Consider the following 14,467-nt stretch of genomic DNA (forward strand, 5'->3'; position numbering starts at 1 on the left):
AGGATCAGAGGGGGAGATAAAGATTTACAACACAATCCATTTCTATGTTCACTCAAAAGTCCCATTGATTGTCAGCACAATCCTAACCATGTCTACTCAAAAGTAAGTCCTACTGAATTCAGTGGGGTTAGCTCCCAGGTATGTGGAATTAGCACTGCAGCTTTACTCCCAGAAACGCTATTGGGAAGGTTTTCAAAACAGGTTACAAATAAGATATATAAACTGCCTTCTTCAACAGTCCAGTGAAATTTAAACTTGTTTGACTCCTTAATTAGAGAACGGGGGGGGGGCAAGATGCCGCTGGAAAAAAATGCAGATTAAAAGGTTCCAATGATTTTATTTGAAAAAGTAAAAAAGCGTGTGCAAATCATTGGAACCTTTTTATGTGCATTTTCTTCCTACGGCATCCTGGGTTCCCCCCCCTTCTCAGTTCCCTGCTTTTGTGGATGCCCATCACCCTTGTCACCTGACTCCTTAATTAGAAAAGTATAACACAGCAGCATGTACACTTTAAAAACTTTAGTTCAAGCATTATTTGAAAGATAAAATGTATAATATGCCATTTTTCCAAGAAATTAAAAACCTTGCATGTACACTTTTATGCCTACCAAGATCCTCCTGTGATCGTCTGTTGTAGTGCAATCCTCTGCATGTTTACTCAGAAGCAAGTCCCAATCCTGTACTGAGAAAGTACTCTTTATGCTGCTTAAAGCTTATATATTTACTAAATTTTTGAAGTGAGACAAGCAGGAAAAGGAAACTGCTCAGAACGTGAAATGGGGTTTAACTATTGCCTGGGGGGTCAACAAAACTTGTCAATCACAACCCTGACTTCACTTATTGGCTAAAAACCTAAAAGGACCAGAATTAGAGCAGCCGGTAGTAACAGAAGTTGCAGGGAGGCGGCTGACATTTTGGGTTATATCTGTTGAACCAGACCACCCAGAAACATTTTTTAAAAAATGAAAGCTAAGACTCACCTGGAGACCCGGAAAAAAAAACCCCAAAACCAGAGTCTCTGGGGAAAAACCGGACACTTGGCAACCCTAGTTAGGAAATTTTTTCAGCCTGAGGGTTGCATTCCCTTTTGGGAATGCTTCCAGGAGCTACATGCCAATGGTGGGTATTTGAATGTCAATTTTACCTGGTACAGTAGGCTTCTACACATTCACACACCCCTCTCTTTCCTCCATGCAGACAAGCAAGTGGCATTGCTTGGAGTTGAAGGGCATATTCCAGCTAGGCAAAACACTTGAGCTTGCAGAGTAGGTCTGGTGAGAGGTGCAGCCTGGGGAGATGGGGTGTGGCTGGAGAGAGTACCAAGGGCCAGACTGAGAGGCTTGGAGGGTTGTATTCAGCCCCCAGGCCTGAACATCCCCACCTCTGCTTTAAGATACTCTGTTGGCACTCCTCCTGCATGTGACGGTGCCTTTTGAGAGGGCTTTTTCTCTGGTGGCCCCTCGTATGTGGAGCTCCCTCTTTCCTGCCTCTTTACAGTAGTTGTGTTCTGCTGGCAATGGAAAGCTTGCCTTTTTAAACAGGGTTTTGATTATGTTGCAGCTTAATGTATCAATAGTTAGTGCTGTGCTTTGGTTTTGCTATTTTGCCGCTCTTTTTAGGTTCTTTGGGTTCTAATGATTGGATTGCTTCAGCTTCTTTTATGTTTCCTTTTTATTTGTAAGCATCTCTGAGCAACTCCTTTTGCGGAAGGGAAAAGTGGAATATAATGTTTAATAAATAAATTGTAACTATATCATTTTTTGTGTTCCTGCAACAAATTAAGTTGCCATTGTTTATGATGCCATCAGCAAGGGGTGGGCAAGCACTGACCTGTTCATAATCTTTTTAATTCTTTTAACTCATTCTTTAACCGCTCTCCACTGTGAAATCGCTCTCACTAGTCAAAATACCACCATCTTAAAGGAACTGTCCTTGGCCCCTTCTCCTTTTCCTCCTCCTGTCCTCTCTTTAATCATCCCACCTCTTTTTTTTTAATCCCACAACTGTTCCTGAGACAACTATTTGTAGTAGCCAGTGGAGCAGTGTTGCTTACTTTGCTTTCCAACCTGGGGACAGTGCTGGTAACAAAGAGAGGGTGAGGGCAAAGGCAGTGGGGAGGTCAGCATGGTGTGGGCACAGTGGCAGAGCCAATCCAAAGCTCCTGCCGCTGCACCTGCACTGACCTCCATGCTGCCTCACTCCATCTTCCCCCTCTTTGTTACCAGCAGTGACCTCCACATTGGGAAGCCATGTAAGCAATGACATTCCACCCCACCAGTCGCTACTGGCAACTATGCCTTTCCAACTCTTCTCATTCTTTGTTTTTAATTTGTAACCTGCAAATTCTGGGAGAGTAACAACAGATTAAATTTCCCACCTTGGACTAAGTGAATTTTAAAGGCATGCTAAAAAACTTTACGTTTTAGCAAGCATTAAATCTTAGGTTTATTTGAACCACTAAAAACCAACCCAAATTTAAAGGCCTTGGTCAACTTTTAGCTTTTGGAAAGTTTTCAAAGAAAAAGCAGTTCCTACATTTGTAGATGAGCCTCCAAGAAAACTCTGCACGTGCCCTTGGTCTATGAACTCCATGTGTAAGATTAAATTCAAAAGGGTGGTCTTGGTCAGTCAAAAAAGAAATATATAGTTGGGAACAATCTGTCTTGTAAGGCCAAAGTTATATGATCTCTGAGTCAATTTTACCATCTTGAATTGTGTTCCTAATGCAGCTAACAATCCGTACAGATGATGATGATGATGATGATGATGATGGTGGTTGATTTCTATGCCACCTTTTGGCCAAAAGGCCCATGTGGCTTACAAAAAATTAAATACAGAATACACATCAAGCAAAAAATACAATTTACAAAAATTAGATAACAAAGTATTGACATTATTAAAAAGCAGCAATAACTTTCAGTGACAATACAATAAGAGACAACACTTCCCTAATAAATTCCTAATAATTAGATGATGTCTACTAGTTCATACATCAATATGTTGATATTAAAGCATGGTACCACTGGGGTGTCCTGCTGGTGCTGCACCTGTCAGTCCTGATACAGGAAAGGGAGCAGGAGCAGTCCAATTTTTTGCCAACATAGAAGGTGTCCATGGTAACCAGTACTTCAACTTGATCATGGGAATGAAGCGATTGATTTCCAGCCCACAATCTCCCTGCCCTGGCTGGCCAGGCTGCTCTTGTAGGTTATTGCAAATATAAAAACATGGGGCTTGAAGGGAAAGGGAGGAAAGAGGTGGAAGCCTGCTCGGTGTGGGTGGGTTTGTAGTGTGTCTCCAGCAACCTATTTCTAACAGCAGATGGGCTGTTGCATTCTTCACCAGCTGCATTATAAATCTTCAGCAGAAGATGCCCAACAACTACATTATGGTATTCTCAAGGTCATGAAACATGAATCACTAGACAACGTGGTATACTCCAGATGTTGTTGGACTACGTGCAACCCCATCATCCCTGACTGTTGGCCTTTTTGGCGATGGTTAATGGGTTGGAGTTAATCAACATCCAGAGGGCCACAGGTTACCCACTTCTATTTTAGGCACTCTTTCTTGACCTTTTTTCTTGGGACTCCTTTCCCTCATTTCATAGCACATACATTGCTCCTGAATTTTTTTTCCAGAGCCCCCTTTTTATTAGCCCATTCCTATCTCAGATCTGTTTCTCTTCAGCCATTCTCTCCACTGAACATTTAAACAGGTTCTCTTTTCTCAGTCCATTGCTTACCCTGCAGCTTGCCTTTATTCTCTGGGCTCCCATTTCTGTGCCTCAGCTTCCCTATCTCCTAGTACTTTTTCTTATTCCCTGTGTGAGTTTTTCATTGCCTCATAGAAGCTGGACTGCAAACTGTTTACCTTCTGTGATAGCAGATCAGGCAGTTGTACTAGAGACTCAACACCTATCAGCCCCAGCCAGCAGGGCCAACAATCAGAAGTGATGAGAGTTGTAGTCCAGCAATATCTGGAGGATCAAAAATTAGCCGCACTTTATGTAGATGAAAGATGATTAACATATAAAGGATATAACTATACTAATCTCATTTGTGATAAATGAATATCTTTGCCTTAAAGGGAAAACTGGATATTTTTCTAAAGTGTATTTTAGTAGTTGGATTCTGTTGTCTTCTCTGCGGCCAACGCAAGCTGACCTTACTTCCACCCCCAATATGTATGTGGCAAATCCTCTTGTACAATGTATTAGTTTGGTGAACTTATTTTTTATGAAGCCCAGCGGCTCTTCATTACTGAGCTCAGTCAAGTCATGACAACAATAAATGGAATCCCAAAACATCTATTTTTCTGTGTCACCTTTGTATCTTTAGTGGAACCTCTTCTTTGGCAAAATCTGGGCCTTGGCCTCAGTTGTTAGGAAGACTGCATCTCTAGTACAGCTGGTCTAGGGAACCACTGGGTGTGTGATAGGATTGTTGCCCATGTAGAATAGGTGTTCCTCATGCACTCCAGTACATGGGATTCTGCTTTGTGTACATATGCAGAGAGAGAGAGAGAGAGAGATCACTATTCAGTAATGTGATTTGAAGTCCCACTGCTAGTAATAAAAGAATTCTGCATGGATTGGCAGAGCACATATGCAGGTTATTTTATGCATGTGCCAGGAAGGGATGGTAAAGCAAAGTAGATAATTATTTAGTCCTTCCAGAGTAGCTATCCACATACTAATGAAACGGGGAATTCCTATCTGCATCAGAAGTACAAATCATGGGGCCCATTTTTTCAAAGCTATCAGCACCTAGTTCTATGTTTCTCATAGTTGGCACCAGAGTAGAGACCCCTCAGGCATATTCACCAAGCAGATGGCTGGATCGTGGCCATTGTCTTTATATTTGCCTCAAATTGTTGTCCATTTGTCCTTGAGTTTTGGCTCACATATGCTCAACATCAGGGCCTGCCCAAGACATTTTGCTTCCTGAGGCAAAGGACAAGATGGTATCTCCCATTTGGTGTACAGAATCCAACCAGTTTGGCAGTTGAATCTTATTTCAGCATTGGCTATTGTCAGTGGGGCAACATCCTCCACTGACCCTGAGGGCAGCAGGCTAGCATAGGTGGGATAGTGGGAGGATTGCTGCCATCTCCTGGCATCTGCCACCTGAGGACACCTGCCTCATTCTTCCTAATGGTAGCGCTGGCACTGTTCAACATATATGAAAATAGATGTGCTAGGGTAGTTCATTTTAATAGTAGGAAACACTTTACGGTTCATAGACTACCCACACTGGAAACATTATCTAAACTATAAACATTAGGCAACCAACAACAAAAAAGCCTTGACTAAGTATATAGTACATGTGTTTGTCATTTAGTATATATAATTACTTATAACAATCATTGTAGCCTTTTAATATGAGTTCCAAGAGCAAGGCATTCAACATTTGTTCCCAAAACAAACTTGAGATACTCAATCTTGATCCTTGCCTCCGGCAATGCTACTGCTCAACACATAAACATTTATTAGATTGATAATTTGGTAATGGTAATCTCACTTGATCTTTCTGCAATTTTTTCCAAATCCTTCTAGTAGGAACTAGCTGCAAAATGGTTTAGACTGCACCACAAAGAAGCTGGAAAAGGGCACAAAAGAACAGCAAAGTTGTGATCCTGGGTAGTAAACAGCCCTCAAAAAATTTGGAACAGGCCCACACAACATAAGGCAGTTGGCTGATTGCAGCTCCGTCCCTAGCTTCTCATGGCTTCCTTGAGGAATTCCCAGTACTTTCACAATCCAATTTTTATTTGAATATATATGAATGATTATATACTCCATATTTTCAATTTAGTAGAAACATCTAAGGAATGCTCATATCTATCAAAAGTGAAGGTAGGGAAGGCAGAATGCCTCCATCGCTAAATCTGTCTTCCTCTGTCTAAATCCAGAGGTGTACAGTGGTGTTGGTATCAGTTTTTTCATCCTGTTGCAGCTAGCCAGCCACTTTGTGTGGGCCTGCCTGTGTCTGAGACTCCCCTCATTATTAGATTGGCCACTTATACATTGCCCAAAAAAGATGAAATGCATCACAAAAAAGAGGGCACAGATTTGCATAATGTATATGTATAGATGAAGGTTTAGAAATAAAGATTATAAATTAAGTAGATCTAATTTATAGTCCATTATTCTACACACAGAGAGAGAATGAGCCATAATCTCCAGATTCCCAACTTTATTTTTCTTAAAAAAGAAAAAAGTTCTTAGCACTTGTAGTAAAACCTGAGAGATGAGACAAAATATGTGCAAGTGCTATTCTCGTAATTTGTTTGACTGCTGTCTTCTTTCCATGTTTTCAGAAAATGAATGAAGTCATAGCAATTATTGACATTTAGGAAAGGAAGTCCAGATGTTTAGACAAAAGAGAAGGCTAGACTCAAACACTCGTTGTCCAGAGACTCTAGAGAAGGAACACCTTGGGTTTGTTTTTTAGCCTTTTATGCTGTTGGAGAAGCGATTGCTACCTCATAGAAGACAATTCAGGTACCCAGGAATGTAGTGTAGCTGTGATTTAGAACAAATTTTTCAGTCCCAAAACAGAAGGTAGCAGCAAATATAGGAGTTCATGATCTTTTTAAATCAGGCTGTATTTTACGAGGAGGGTGTGAGATTCCTCCCCCCCCCCCAATGAGTATCTACACATTTTTTTAAAAAAATTACTCTACCAGTTCAGGTACCATCCATGCATGGGGTGGGCTGTGGCTGAGAGGACATGGATTATGCCAGCCCTGCAAAGTAACCATTATACCCATTTTGCTGGGAGGAGAGAGGAGTTAGAGTAGTGCGTGGCAACCCTAAAATGTAGTTCAGTGTTGTTATCTGTGCGTGTTGGCTATTTTTAGGTAGATGCAGGGGTCTATAAAGTTGATTGTAGCAGCTGTGCTTTTAGTTAAGGGATGCAAGGGATGAAAAGAGGCCTGAGGCAAAATTGAGAGTTTCAGTGATGAGCAGAAAGACATCTGGATACCAGGTCTAACCACACATGGACGGCAGGTCTACCCACTGAGAAACAATAGAGAGGTAGACCTCAAGTACAAGTGTCTCAGAGAAAACAAGTTGCCCAGGACTCACTATTGCTCAGTCTTGAGATCTACCAGAAATGGTAGGATTGTTTCCTGATGCTAGTCATATGTGAAGTATTTACAGCTTGGACTTTTTGGACATACCAATAGAGGAGAAGACAGGCAAAGGATCTGGGGAATCTGACCTGAGAAAAATTTGTGCCTGGAAACCTGGAGAGCCTCTTCCAGTTAGAATAGATAGACTACAACAACCTTCCCTAACCTGGTGCCCTGCAGCCGTTGTTGGACTAACACTTCCCCCAACTGATGGGCAACCATTAAATGTAGAAAGTTGCCTTTCTCTAGGTCCCAGGCTACTCAAACATAGTAGATTACTTCCCCTCCTTCTCTGACAGTGCCTCTGTTGCCTGAGAAGTGATTGATGCACCCAAAGACATCTGGAGCTTTATTACAGAAGATATTCCAGGTCTGCAGAACTTGTGACCCAACAAGCCAAACTAGCCCACCATGTTATGTGTGGTGTGGCCTGCCAGGAACTTGACATATTGCCCCCCCCCATTTCTTCAGTTCCCATGAAGACAGCAATAGTAGGACAGTTACAGAGCACCTTGCAGGTAGCCATGCCCAACAGTCAGTGTGGTGATTCACATGTTGTGCTGGACTTGGTTACTTACAATCGTTGTAGCACTAACTGTCCATTGCCAAATATGATATGAAAGTGGCAACACAGGTCTGTGTTATCTGTGTGAGCTGAAGGATCTGTAACTGCTTACCTGATTGAAACCAACAAAGGTCTTGTTGAATTTCACAGCATGTGGGTTAGATTTATGATTATTTAGTAATGGTTGCTTATGGACCTTTAAATTCTAAGGTTCTATCCAAATGCTTTTTGTGACATCAGCAGAAGCCAGAGGCATATCACCTTGTGCTTGCAAAGCTCCACTTTCACTTCAAAGCAAATCAGCCAATGATGTCAAGAGAGGCAGGGCAGGCAAATATTTCAGAAATCAAGGAAGGTCATGTAAAGATGAAGGGTTTGGAGAATTAAGACAGTAGTGCAGGACTATGTGGAGGTCTAAGTGATTTTAAGGACATGCTTTGCTGAGGTACTGTGCACATGGTCACTTTGGACTTCCCTTGACATGGACATGGATAACACAGCAAACTTACAACTATCTTTACAAAAATGATTCCAGAAATAATTCACAATTACAGAAAGTTTTCTGGGTAAGATGCCATGCATATGTATTATCCATTGTCACACACAAGCTGTTTAATGATGAGTTGGTTTTTGTTTAGAAGTAAAGCTCTTAATCCTTGAATCTGTAGTCTTGGCTACTTATGGTTTTTTTAAACTGTGCATGAAAAGTGCTTGACAGGCTTTGATGGCAGAAAAGTAGATTGTATACATAATGCATGTCAGTTCTTGTAGTGCTTGTTGATCTGGAACAAATTTAATCTTGCAGTGACCTTTCTTAAAAGAATATACAGTTGCTGACATTGCTGAATATTGTCTCTTCCCGCATACTGAATATGGAAAACAACTTTTGCTTGAAGTGTGGCTAATGTTGGTCCCAAATTATCTGCTAACAGGATTATGAGAGATATAATGAAATAAAACAAGGGAAGAAATTGTGAAACTCAGTCAAAAAGTGATTTTACAAGTAAAGAAGTAATTTTAAAATGAGAAAGTACAATTCAACATACCCTTTTGTTGTAATATAAAAGCCAGCCACATCTCATGTACAGAGTGTGTTAAGTAAAATATGTTTGAGTAAAAGATTCTGGATGCACTTACGATGAATGAGCCTATATCTATCCCTTTCAAAAATTAAGTAAATACTAATAAGGTGGAACATGAAGATCACCATTCACATTTTGATGTGTGCTTTTGATATATGGGTTTATACCATGAACTCAAAAACTACCTAATATGTCTAAATCATCTGTGACTACTGATCATGCTGGCTGGAGCTTAGGAGAGTTGAAGTCCAAAACATGTGGAGGGCACCATATTGACTCCCCTTGATCTGAAAACCATGTAGTGTTCCAGAGCTGGGGTGGGTGGGGGATGGTACAGCTGCTCCAATATGGACTGTAGTGAGGGGTCAGTAACCTTGCTCAAGATCATGCTGTCCCAGTTCAGAATTCAGATGTAAATAAGAACAAGCCATGGTGAGCCTCAAAATTATCTGTTACCTTTGTATCAGATATTGTTGAACTCCAACTCCCATCAGCTCCAGCCAGCATGGCCAATGGTCAAAGATGATGGACGTTTTAGTTCAGCAACGTCTGGAAAGCTATGTATCCCCCACCCCTATATTAGGTGGAATATTTCATAATATTGTCCTATATAGCACATGGTTAAATTTAAGCTTTATTTTATATAGAATCACTAAATGACCTTTAATATCCTTTATTGTCTGTCTGTAGGTTGGAAATCTTCCAAAAGATTATATGATAACCCTTAAATATGTCCGGAAGATGGACACTCTGGTATGTACAGCCACTTGAATTATTATTCATAAAATAACCAAGGGAGGCATCGTGTTCTTGCTTTCTGATCTTATGAAATGTGAACTTCCAATTTTGTTAAAATTACTACTAATCAGAGGTCTTTCAAAAGCTCTTTCCTTCAAAGGACACTGAGTGATACTGCGTTTTATTGATTCCTATGGCTGAATTAAATTTAAACCAGCAGTAGCTAAGCCTCAGCCAGGGACCCGATCCAGCCCTCCAAGTGTATTTTCTGGCTTCCCAAGACCCTACAGATTTTGGGGGAGAAGAGATAAAAAAGAAAAATTAAGTAGACACAATGCTGTGCCCAGCCCTACTCCCTGATAGGGACACAGGTTACCCACTCCCCAGTTATCAGATCAGTCATTTGTTGAGTGGGGGAAGTTATAACCCCTCCTCAAAGATCTGCATGGATCAATTGTGCAGGGGGCCTGTGCACATATTCAGTGAATGTGTAGTGTGTATGTAAGAGTGTGGGTTGGCCACCCTCATTTTGGCCACTCCTAGCTAGAGATGCACCCCCTGGGGGCTTGACCAAAGGTGAAGGAAGCCTTTGAGCAAAAAAAGGTTAGCCACCCCTGGCTTAAACCTTTCCCGTCACAACTGAGCATGTTCTATTTAGGCTTGATTGTGCCTCGTCTTTTCTTTAGTGATAAAATGCAATAAATCCTCATTAGTGTGCAAGTCAGAGAACAATATACATGATTTATATTTTTGATCATATTGTACAGTGGCTTTGGCACCAGAAGGGAGAAGCATGTGTATAATTATCATTTCCACAAGGGAAATCCATGTAAGATGCTGTCAGAGATAAAGAGGTGAACAGCTACTTTAGTTGCGATAATTGTTATGATTATCTCTTTAATGAATGTGCAGAGTAATCAAAGTATATTTTATTTTCCTGACATATATGACTTTTTTCATACTTTTCTTGCAAGATTTTATAGTTCCTAAGCACTCCTTATTCCAATGTAATATTCATGTTTTGGAAATATTCTCATGGTGCTCAGAATCCAAACAATAAAGGCTGTATCTAATGTTAGCCCTACTTAGAGTAGATCCACTAAAACTGATATAGTTTTTCTTTGAGCTTGAACAAAATGGGATGAGGTGCATTTTCTCATTGATTCACCACTCATTATGTACATCCGGGCACATCACCAGAGTTGAAGGGTGATATGATAGAGCCACTGTTGCCTTTGGTATACATACTCATTTCTTTTGTCTTTTGTGCTGCGTACACACCATACATTTAAAGCAGATTGAAAGCACATTTTCCCCCAAGAATCCTGGGAACTGTAGTTTACCTGTCATAGAGCTAAAGTCCCAACATCCTTAACAAACTACAGTTCGCAGTAATCTTTGAGGGGAAACTATGCTTTCAATGTGATTTAAATGTATGTTGTATCCATAGGGTTACTAGTATACACCGTAGACAAATGTTTAAACTAACACTCATACACACACCACACCACACATAAAAAGATTAACCAATGTCAATTAAGCTTTAGGTTGTGCAATAGGAATACCTAATTAAAGGTTCTTTCAGGTAATTTTGTTACAACAGCTCCAGTGTCTAGAGATCTGAGCCGAGTACAATAGATGGGCGTTATCCTCAGGAAAGGAAACTTCCTTCTGAAATGTAAACTAGATTTGAAATAAGGCAAGTTACTATAAGGAAGTACAGTAAGCTAAGATCCAACTGTGTTAAGAGGAGCTTCTCATATGTGTTTATAAAACAGGGACTGGAAATTTTGGCTGCATAGACAAGTCATATGTAGATGTACACTTCTATCTTCATTTCATTGTTAAGGGCCTGTTGTGGACTTATGTGTTCCTTCTCTCCTCCCCCTCTAGGGTTGCCAGGTCAGAAGCATCCCAAACCCTGAGATTGTGGGGGCGTGCCTGAGTAATGTCATGGCACGGGCCCGAGTGATGTTACAGGGTGGGTCAAAGTGACATTATGGTGCGGGCCCAAGTGATGTCATTAAGCATGATACAATAAGCGTCAACCACAGTTGCTTAGTACATACAATTCATACAAAAACATTTATCTGAGTCAGAGGCAGAGGCAGTATGCTTCTGAAAACCAGTTGCTGGAAGCCTCAGGAGGGGAGAGTGTTCTTGCACTCAGGTCCTGCTTGCGGGCTTCCCCCAGGCACCTGGTTGGCCATTGTGAGAACAGGATGCTGGACTAGACGGGCCACTGGCCTGATCCAGCAGGCTCTTCTTATGTTCTTATGAAATTAAGATAGACATCTTAGCTAAAAGATGGAGCCTGGGTAGGGAACATTTAATCTAGCCAACTCGCTTCTGGCAAAAAGGGTTTAAGTGCCCTCAGGCCAGGCCAGTCACCAGAAGGCCATTGTAGGAAGAAAGGAGCCTAGTGTTGTAGAGATGTTAGATGGCAGCACTCAGGAGTAAAGATGGATGCACCCGAAGGCTGCAATTCTAAACACACTTACTAAGGGATTTAGCCCCATAGAACTCAATAGGACTTACTTCTCAGTAGATATGGTTTGGATTGTGTTGTTGGTAAAGCTTGACTAGGGATCCTCTGCAAAGATATCCATATCCAAGTAGGGTTGGCAGCCTCCCACCTGGAATGCCCTGCCCCTACCTTTTAACATCCAAATTTCTTTACAGATTTGACCCTTCACTTCAGAAAGAGGTCTGAGAAATGAGTAAGAAGATTCTCTAGGCTATTCTGTCTCCCCTGTGGGCTGCTATAAACGCACTTCATCAGCCAACCCAATTCCAGTGAATATAATTGACAGAGAGAAAGCACACATGATTTGGTCTACCTTCATAGGCAGTTGCTTGGGAATAACAATTGCAGCCACGCTGCCCAGTATGTGAATTTTCTTTTACCTCTAGTGGGCAAGAAACAAACAACAAGGTGCATCATCAGTGGTTTAAGAAGTTTGAGCGGAGCACATGGAACCACTGTTGTTGCTTCTATGGATAAAAGGGAGTAAGGATAAAGGTAAATGAAATGCAAATAGAAAAAGAAAAGCAAAAGACAGTGATGATTTCTTAAATGCAATGCTATACCGACCACAACAAGATTCCTGTGCCTAAGGCAGAAAACTAAGCATCCCACAACCAGTCAGGATTCCTTACCACAAACCAAAACTAAAACAATCCTGGCAGCCAATTTGCCAAGGTCCCAGAAATCCCCATGCAGCACAACCTGACCCAGGGGCTGCTGTTAGTGCAGAATGTTGTGGCACGTTTGCTGACATGAGTGAGACCCTATCAGCACATAATACATCTGCTCTGAAATCTGTACTGGTTGTCGATTTGCTACCAGGCCAAGTTAAAGGTGCACTTTCCAAGTTACACATGCCACATAGTACTTGTTCTCCTCTTGTAAGAAACCAATCCTTTAGTGTTGCAGCACCTATGCTTTGGAACTCCCTACCTATTGGCATTAGCAGGTGCCTTCATTGTACTCTTTTTGCCACCTTCTAAAAATATTTTTGTTTAGGCAAGCCTACCCAGGCATGTAGAAGCTATTTTTCCCTATTTTTAACTCGTTGTTGGTTTTATTATTTTGAATGTTTTTAAATATCTGTCTTTAACTATTTTTGCCAATATTTTTATTGTTTTGATTCCTGCTATAAACCACTTTGAGGTTTTTTACAATAAAGCAGTATATAAATGTAAACAATCCGAGCTCAATTCAAAGTGCTGGTTTTAACCTATAAAGCCTTACACGGCTTGGAACCACAATACCTGATGGAATGCCTCTCCCCACACAAACCCACCCGTACGCTATGCTCAACATCAAAGGCCCTCCTCCGGGTGCCTACTCCAAGGGAAGCTCGTAGGCTGGCAACAAGGGAGAAGGCTTTCTCAGTGGTGGTCCCAAATTATGGAATGATCTACCTGACGAGGTGCGCCTGGTGCCAACACTGTTATCTTTTCGGCACCTGGTCAAGACTTTCCTCTTCTCCCAGGCATTTTAGCATGTGTTTTTAAATTTGTATATTTGTATATTAGTTTTTAATGTTTTTAATTGTTGTAAACCACCTAGAGAGCTTTGGCTATGGGGCAGTATACAAATGTAATAAATAAATAAATAAATTTTGGCGTCACTGTGGCCCATGGGTCTCTTTCCTCTTTTACACCGAGTCAGACTTTTTGGTACCATCTAGCTCAGTGGCTCTCCAGCATTCCAGGCAATAGTCTCTCCCAGGAATTGAATATTGGACCTTGGCATGCAAAGCATGTGCCCTACCACTGAGCTACAGCCCTTTATAAAAATGTATCTTTCAAAATTGTTCTTTTCAATTCACTAATGAATGCATAGTATACTAGGGCAGATCCACACCATGCATTTAAAGCACATTCAGAAAACAACAGAGGAGGACCATGACTACCCCAAGGAAGAAGGGCACACTTACAATGTAGAGGAAATAATCATTTGTAAATAATAATTTACAACCATAGTGTGAAATCAGATACGTGTACATATACGTATACATATACATAGTATGAAGAAATATTTATATAAGCATGAATGTAAAAGATGTTTTACACAACCTGTAAAGATATTTATAGTGCAGTCCTATGCATGTTTACTCAGAAGTAAGTCCCAATCAGAGCTTGGAAAAGTTACTTTTTTGAACTACAACTCCCATCAGCCCCAGCCAGCATGGTGCTGGCTGGGGCTGATGGGAGATGTAGTTCAAAAAAGTAACTTTTCCAAGCTCTGGTCCCAATGTATTCAATGGGGCTTACTCAGACAGAGAAACATGCACAGGACTGCAATTCAGTGATAAGGAACTTCACTCACCCAAACCAAAATTCAGAACCATGCCACCTTAAGCTGTTTTGCAACTGTTTTATACTTGTTTTATGGTTATTGGATTTTAAATGGCTTTATTTCTTGTTGTGAGCT

At 41.0% G+C, this 14,467-nt stretch overlaps 1 protein-coding gene across 5 annotated transcripts in view; it reads left to right on the top strand.

Moving 5' to 3' along the window:
• Positions 1 to 14,467, top strand: part of KITLG (KIT ligand) — a 114,545-nt gene that overhangs the window by 62,105 nt on the left and 37,973 nt on the right. For all 5 annotated transcript variants that reach the window (XM_061639602.1, XM_061639600.1, XM_061639601.1 and 2 more), the window contains exon 3: positions 9,478 to 9,540. In XM_061639602.1, coding sequence (XP_061495586.1) covers positions 9,478 to 9,540 — 63 coding nt within the window. The remainder of the gene's footprint in view (positions 1 to 9,477; positions 9,541 to 14,467) is intronic.

The sequence above is a fragment of the Rhineura floridana genome, chromosome 8, assembly GCF_030035675.1.
Source record: "Rhineura floridana isolate rRhiFlo1 chromosome 8, rRhiFlo1.hap2, whole genome shotgun sequence".
NCBI classification, from domain to species: domain Eukaryota; kingdom Metazoa; phylum Chordata; class Lepidosauria; order Squamata; family Rhineuridae; genus Rhineura; species Rhineura floridana.